The sequence below is a fragment of the Sinocyclocheilus grahami genome, unplaced genomic scaffold (assembly GCF_001515645.1).
Source record: "Sinocyclocheilus grahami isolate Dianchi unplaced genomic scaffold, SAMN03320097.WGS_v1.1 scaffold614.1, whole genome shotgun sequence".
Taxonomy (NCBI): domain Eukaryota; kingdom Metazoa; phylum Chordata; class Actinopteri; order Cypriniformes; family Cyprinidae; genus Sinocyclocheilus; species Sinocyclocheilus grahami.
This window is the reverse complement of record NW_015505793.1, coordinates 441,959-449,693: the sequence shown is the minus strand read 5'-3', so window position 1 is coordinate 449,693 and position 7,735 is coordinate 441,959. Positions and strand designations below refer to the sequence as shown.

At 35.2% G+C, this 7,735-nt stretch overlaps 2 protein-coding genes across 3 annotated transcripts; one reads left to right on the top strand and one right to left on the bottom strand.

Annotated features, from left to right (window-relative positions):
* Positions 1-151: 151 nt before the first annotated feature.
* On the bottom strand, positions 152-2,295 carry LOC107557677 (uncharacterized). The gene is made up of 5 exons (XM_016241165.1): positions 2,132-2,295; positions 1,722-1,889; positions 1,446-1,545; positions 898-1,028; positions 152-793 (listed from the first exon to the last, which is right to left on the bottom strand). The coding sequence occupies exons 1-5, from the start codon at positions 2,261-2,263 to the stop codon at positions 500-502; spliced, it is 825 nt and encodes a 274-aa protein (XP_016096651.1). The 5' UTR covers positions 2,264-2,295; the 3' UTR covers positions 152-499.
* Positions 2,296-3,219: 924 nt separating this feature from the next.
* Positions 3,220-7,265, top strand: LOC107557676 (small integral membrane protein 19). Of its 2 annotated transcripts, XM_016241164.1 has the most exons (4): positions 3,220-3,406; positions 4,331-4,392; positions 4,532-4,656; positions 6,924-7,265. In XM_016241164.1, the coding sequence occupies exons 1-4, from the start codon at positions 3,338-3,340 to the stop codon at positions 6,980-6,982; spliced, it is 315 nt and encodes a 104-aa protein (XP_016096650.1). In that variant the 5' UTR covers positions 3,220-3,337; the 3' UTR covers positions 6,983-7,265. The 2 variants fall into 2 exon arrangements, with proteins under 2 accessions (XP_016096650.1, XP_016096649.1); XM_016241163.1 differs by lacking the exons at positions 4,331-4,392; positions 4,532-4,656 and adding an exon at positions 3,608-3,732 and having other exon boundaries at positions 3,220-3,468.
* The last annotated feature ends 470 nt before the right edge of the window (positions 7,266-7,735 follow it).

Here is a 7,735-nt window from a genome sequence, read left to right as displayed (position 1 = left end):
TTTTTTATGGAGTAACGCAATATTGTAATGCATTACTTTTAAAAGTAACTTTTTCCAACACTGTATGTATATATATATATATCATTTCAGGTAACATTTATTTCAAATATTTAAAATGTTTTGTTATGGTTTTAGTTTTAGATAACCCTGCTCCCAAATATAATGTTATAGTGATTTGTGAATGCATTTGTGCAACTGGTATTCAGAACTTCTTTCTACTTTTAATAAATAACCAAAGACTAACAAATTTAACTAAATGAAAAGGCCACAAGGAGGAATTTCTCATTGTAAAGACTTACATAAAAACAGCGTAATCAATGAAGCACAAAAGCTAAATGTGCAACCATTAGTGAAAGAGTTAGAGAAGAGAAAACAGCTGTTTTTTTTATTTTTATTATTAATTTACAATCAGCTTAATGATTATTTGACAGTTTTGTAGGATTTGGTGTTATATATATATATATAAAAAAAAAACTTTAATCCCAAGTCTGATACGAGTCTATTCGCCCTTGACCTGCCCATCAGAGGCTTTTGCTTTGTCTCTCTGCACTCTTCCCAAGTTGTAAAACTCTTCGTTAGGTCTCATGTCAGTCAGATGGGCCATCCGGTTGGACAGCGCAAAGAAGGCAGCAATGGCAGCAATGTCCCAAATATCCTCTCGGTCAAATCCATGAGCCTCTAGGGTGCTGAAATGTTCCTCAGTTACTGTTTTACTCCTGCAGACTGTCAGAGCAAAGTCCAGCATGGCTTTCTCACGAGCACTCAGCTCCGCAACCCTGTAATTTACTGCAACCTGTGCGACAAGACAGTACCAGTAAATACCAGTTGTATTCTTGCAAAATTGAGACTGAGAGGGTGTTAAACAGTTTTACAATGTTTTGTTAAATTTGTAGGTACCTGATCAGCCAGCATGGGCTTTTTGGAATAGATGCGGTGCAATGCACTGTGGGATACCACACAATACAAGCAGTGATTGTGAGCACTGGTCGCAACAACAATCAGTTCCCGATCCGCTTTTGTCAGACCACCTGTTCCGAAAGTAAAATAAACTTGCATCACATCCTGACTTCTTAAAAGCATTAAAATATCTACATTTAACATCAAAAAGTAAAAAAAAAATACATGTAAAAAATATCAGTTTATGTGCAGACTGTAGGTCTCCTAACTAGTCACCATGTCTTACTATTTTCCCCCCTTTTTAAAATCACCCTTCTAATTATATTTATAAAATACCTGCTACAATCTTGTTTAATGGATAAACTACAGGACATGGCCGTTTCCAGAATGATTTCCCATAATCTAACCCTAATTCCTCAAGCAAAAACCTGATTCAGATCTCGCTCCAGTTGCAAACTAATTAAAAACAAATTGATATGCGTATAGATGTGGATTCATAGAAAAAAAGATGCTACTAGCTACCATAAAGCATGGATAAAAGGTCATACCACTTTCCTTGTTCATGAGGGCATTATAATAGGAGAAGAAAGCCCGAAATTCAGCAGGACGATGGGCGAGAACCTTGAAGACATTGGGCAAAAACCCTCCCTGTAGATGAACACGCACATCTTCTATCAGTAGTGACATACGAGACAAATATCTTCATATTGTCAGTTCCATGGAAGAATGAAAGCCATATGGGTTTAAAATGATATGTGGCGAGTAAATAATGGCAAACTTCTCATTTTGGGGTGAACTAACTCTTTGTGAATGTGATGCCAAACCTTCTGTTCGACCTCCTCCATCAGCTCCACAAGATCAAACGGCAGGTCCTTCTTGTTTGGCACTGGGTACCGGCTGATGCCCTCTGACCTGCTGCTGCTGCTGCTGCTGGGTCTTGTGTGAGCAGCTGCTGTTCTCAGACAAACTCTGCTTGCTGGGGAAAGTGAGTACTGCAAAGGAAAGGGCTTGTTAAGTATTTTCACATGCATTACATCATTTCATACTAATAAACAACACGAAGTCATTTTCCAAGTTCAATAATTCAGAGCGATACATTTGTCATGATTACAGTGCAGTGACTTTAAGCGAAATATACAGGTGCGGGTATGTTTTCTCGCGTGAAAACAGATTGATTTACTGTCTCTTTAAAATACGACACAGTTCAGAATACTAACTGATTTTAAAACCTTACCAATAACCCAAATTTAGATGGGTGAATACTCTTCAGAATGCCTCGTAACGACATGTTTACACTGTATCCTGTGATGATGTTCCGTGTGTTTATATTGAGGATGAGGACTGACAGAGGCTGTTTCAGGAGCATACGCTCTATAGGGCAGCCAATCAGCGAGTCGTATTCGGCCACGCCTCATAAACATTCGACCAATGAAGCCATCCTACGGAGTTACATTTAACTTCCTGTTTACAGTGCTGAAGGAAATGAAGCAAGGCATAATAAGAGACATCACGGAAGCTCAGCGCCAACGTAAAAGGGTGTTTATGCGCGTGAAAGAGAGAGAGAGGAAAGATAAAAAAAACAACATTTTAAAAACAAAACTATTAAATTGTAAAAAACATAAAAAGAAATTGTATAAAATATTACATTGTCAATAAAATATTGTAATTTTGTTATCGGATTAATATTTGAAAGCATACATTTAGAATATAATTATATTAATCCAGCTTTGACATAAATGAATATTTGAACATTAATATATATTAACGTTATTATGGGATGCTGGAGAATTCAGTTGCTTAATTGCTAGAGCCGATCACAATAACACTATCCTAATAATAATAATAATAATTACTATTATTATTATATATGTTTCTTATATCTTTTGTTCCTTTTGTTCTTTAATATTTTGAATAGTTTTTATCTTTAATTTTTGTTTTTCATTTAAATGTTAGGTTTTGCAATTTAGTTGTATGCATTTGTCACTTTTATTTAATCTCTTTATTTTTAAAATGTGTGTAGGTAGTATTTATAAAGTTTTAGCTTTTACTTTTGGATCTGTTTTTAGTTGTTTTAATACTACAATTGATTGCTTCTGTTGTCCTCATTTGTAAGTCGCTAAATAAATAAAAAAAATGTGTATATACATACATACATACATCAAACATAATATATATATATATATGTGTGTGTGTGTGTGTGTATGTATGTATGCATGTATATAAACATATATATGAATAATAATAATTATATATATATATATATATAGGGCGGTTTCCTCAAACGGTTGCACGGGGACCTTTATTTTGAAGTTCTCTACATCTGCATACGCGCTCATCCGGAACTGAATGTATATATTTTTTTGCAGTCGCTGTTTTCTGAACGAATGTCATCCATCTTCAATTAACTGTCGCATTTTAATAAACGCATACTAATCTGATTATGGGAGGGTACGGGGCGATGGCAGATGGCGAGTCTCTGGATTATTCAGTGCACGAAGCCTGGAACGAGGCCACTAATGTTTACCTGCTGGTTATTTTGGTCAGCTTCGCCCTGCTTATGTACGCCAGAAAGTAAGCGTGCATTTCATTCATCACAAGATCACAATTAAACCTGTGAACATGATCACAGTAGCACGTGAACGCTGCTGATGACAGTAGATTGTAATCTGTCCTGTAATGGCAGCCACGAATATCTTTTGTTTTCATGCAGAAATAAGAGGAAGATCATGCGTATATTCACTCTGCCGCGAGCAGTGGCCAGCTCCGCAGAGCCCAGCTTCTACGACAGTCTGCAGAAAGTCCGGCTGAGACAACAGCTGGAAATGTATTCATTGTGTGGGTTGAGCTCCTTTTTCTCCTTGTGCTTTGGAAAGTGTACCATGGTAGCTATAGTGTCTCTCAAAATCCCAAAATCTGTACACTTATTGTTGGTAAATACAACTGTGAATTATATGACTAAATAACAACAACAATAATAAAGTAGATAAAATAGTTTGTCAAGACAAACTTTATGTTGGCTTGACAAAGCCGGACCAGAAAGTTTGAAAAACTTTGAAAAGTTTGAAAAGTTTAAGAAGTTTTAAAAGCTGACAGATTGAATGTTTTGAAGGCAATACAGTCTGAAGTAGATGACAGACAGATAGATAGATAAATAAATAGATAGACAGAAATAGTCTGATAGATAGATATACAGACAGACAGATAGATAGATAGATAAAATCAGACATAAGATAGATAGATAGACAGAAATAGTCTGATAGATAGATAGACAGACAGACAGATAGATAGATATAGTCAGATAGATAGATAGATAAAATCAGACAAGATAGATAGATAGATAGATAGATAGATAGATAGATAGACAGACAGACAGACAGACAGACAGATAGATAGATAGATAAAATCAGACATAAGATCATAAGATTGGAACGAGGCCACTAATGTTTACCTGCTGGTTATTTTGGTCAGCTTCGCCCTGCTTATGTACGCCAGAAAGTAAGCGTGCATTTCATTCATCACAAGATCACAATTAAACCTGTGAACATGATCACAGTAGCACGTGAACGCTGCTGATGACAGTAGATTGTAATCTGTCCTGTAATGGCAGCCACGAATATCTTTTGTTTTCATGCAGAAATAAGAGGAAGATCATGCGTATATTCACTCTGCCGCGAGCAGTGGCCAGCTCCGCAGAGCCCAGCTTCTACGACAGTCTGCAGAAAGTCCGGCTGAGACAACAGCTGGAAATGTATTCATTGTGTGGGTTGAGCTCCTTTTTCTCCTTGTGCTTTGGAAAGTGTACCATGGTAGCTATAGTGTCTCTCAAAATCCCAAAATCTGTACACTTATTGTTGGTAAATACAACTGTGAATTATATGACTAAATAACAACAACAATAATAAAGTAGATAAAATAGTTTGTCAAGACAAACTTTATGTTGGCTTGACAAAGCCGGACCAGAAAGTTTGAAAAACTTTGAAAAGTTTGAAAAGTTTAAGAAGTTTTAAAAGCTGACAGATTGAATGTTTTGAAGGCAATACAGTCTGAAGTAGATGACAGACAGATAGATAGATAAATAAATAGATAGACAGAAATAGTCTGATAGATAGATATACAGACAGACAGATAGATAGATAGATAAAATCAGACATAAGATAGATAGATAGACAGAAATAGTCTGATAGATAGATATACAGACAGACAGATAGATAGATAGATAGATAAAATCAGACATAAGATCGATAGATAGACAGACAGACAGATAGATAGATAGATATAGTCAGATAGACAGATAGATAGATAGATAGATAAAATCAGACAAGATAGATAGATAGACAGACAGACAGACAGACAGATAGATAGATAGATAGACAGAAATAGTCAGCTAGACAGATAGATAGATAGATGGATAGATCAAATCAGACATTAGATAGATAGATAGATAGATAGATAGACAGAAATAGTCAGATAGACAGATAGATAGATAGATGGATAGATAAAATCAGACATAAGATAGATAGGTAGATAGAAAGATAGATAGATAGATATATATATAGAAATAGTCAGACAGATAGATAGATAGATAGATGGATAGATAAAATCAGACATAAGATAGATAGATAGATAGAAAGATAGATAGATAGATATATATATAGAAATAGTCAGACAGATAGATAGATAGATAGATGGATAGATAAAATCAGACATAAGATAGACAGATAGATAGATAGACAGACAGACAGACAGACAGATAGATAGATAGACAGACAGAAGTAGTCAGATAGATATATAGATAGATAGATATATAGAAATAGTCAGAAAGATAGATAGATAGATGGATAGATAAAATCAGACATAAGATAGATAGACATAAATAGACAGATAGATAGACAGACAGAAGTAGTCAGATAGACAGATAGATAGATAGAAAGTCATATGATACATAGATAGATAAAATCTGACATAAGATAGACAGATAGATAGACAGAAGTAGACAGATAGATAGATAGATAGATAGATAGACAGACAGAAGTAGTCAGAATGATTAGACAAGGTTGCCACTAATATGTATAACGATAGTGGTTTGTTTTATTGAGTAAGTTAAAGTATTTTTATTTTAGTTTAGAATAAATATGATTTCTTTCAAGTTTTTTGAAATACCTCTCTTATGCTCACAAGTTTGCATATATTTGATCAGAAATAGAGAAAAAAACAGTAATATTGTGAAATATTATAAAAAAAAAACTGAATAATTGTTTATTCTTGAATGTTCAGCATCATTACTCCAGTCTTCAGTGTCACATGATCCTTCAGAAATCATTCCGATATGCTGATATCCTGCTCAAGAAACATTTATTATTATCAATGCTGAAAACATTTGTGCTGTTTTATATTTTTGTGGAAACTGTGATACACTACCATTTATTAGTTTGGTGTACAATTTAAAATAAATAAAATAAATAAATTGAGACTTTTATTCAGCAAGGATATGTTAAATGGATGTGCATTAAGGTAATAAGAACCATTATTAATAAATTGAGCAGCAAATCAGCATATTAGAATCATGTGACACTGAAGACTGGAGTAATGATGCTGAAAATTCAGCTTTGATCAGAGGAATAAATTACATTTTAAAATATATTACAATTGGATGCGACTTTGGTGAATGAGACTTCTTTCAAACACGTATTAAAATCGTAATTATTCCAAACTCGCTACATTTTTACGTTTGTTTATCATGTACATGTGTTTTACATTTCAATACATTTCTGTGATGTTTTAAACATCCTGCTGTTTCAAGATGTGTCCATGCTGACGTTATCCAGCTGCATAACAGATGAAGTTTGGTCAAAATTTTCAAAATTCTTTGGAAACTATGTTAGATAATCGGTCAGTCGGTACAAAAAGTTTTTTTTGAACAAAAAAAATGTAGATATCACGTAAGGATCTTGAAGAAAATATCATGGTAGTTACGTAAGGTTGTAATCAGGATCTTTTCAAATCCTTGTTTTGTGCTCTTTTTCCAGCTCGTAAATATGATCAGCAGCAGCAGCAGTCGGATAGTGTGCAGCTGTCAATGGAGTGAGCTCACCAGAGGAGGCGCTCTTCACCCACTATTGCTGCAGAGAAGCGGGTTGCTGGAGAATTCATGTACTGGGGACAAATTGCTGAATGTTATTTTTATTTGAAGAGCCTTTCTTTTTATTCTCATCAGTCACACCTCTCAAACATTCAGAAGTCGGCATTTTTAGAACTTGTGATATGATTTTCCTTGGAGGGCATGGGTGGACTGTGAAACAGACTGCCCTCTGGTATTGGAAGTGAAATATTAGGGCTGGGCAAAAAAAAATAGATTTTTCGATTAATCGTTTTTTAAATGAAGTCGATTCGATATCGATTCTCAAAAGCCGCGAATCGATCTTTTCCGGGATTTATTTCAGCACACATTTAAAACAAGATCTGATTAACGTGAATCTTATCATTAGTCTTCTCCACTAGATGTCACCCTTTATTTACCTTGCGCCATGTTACAACAGAAAGCCTGTCATTCATTCAGCACTTATCATGGCCACACGCGTGATTCGCAATGCTCAGGTGAAATGCTATAGCAATACTATAAATCTGCGGAAGCATTTGATATCACGCAGAAGGCGCCATGATTTCCGCAGTGAATGAATGGCGGCTGGCGCGGCGCACTGTTTTGTTTACTACACACATACTAAAGAGCGGCGGCGCACTTACTACACACATACTAAAGAGCGGATGAGGCTCGCGGTGTTTTCAGCTTCTGCCGTCTCACTATATGAAGATATGAACACTAATGTCATCTCCAGCTGCT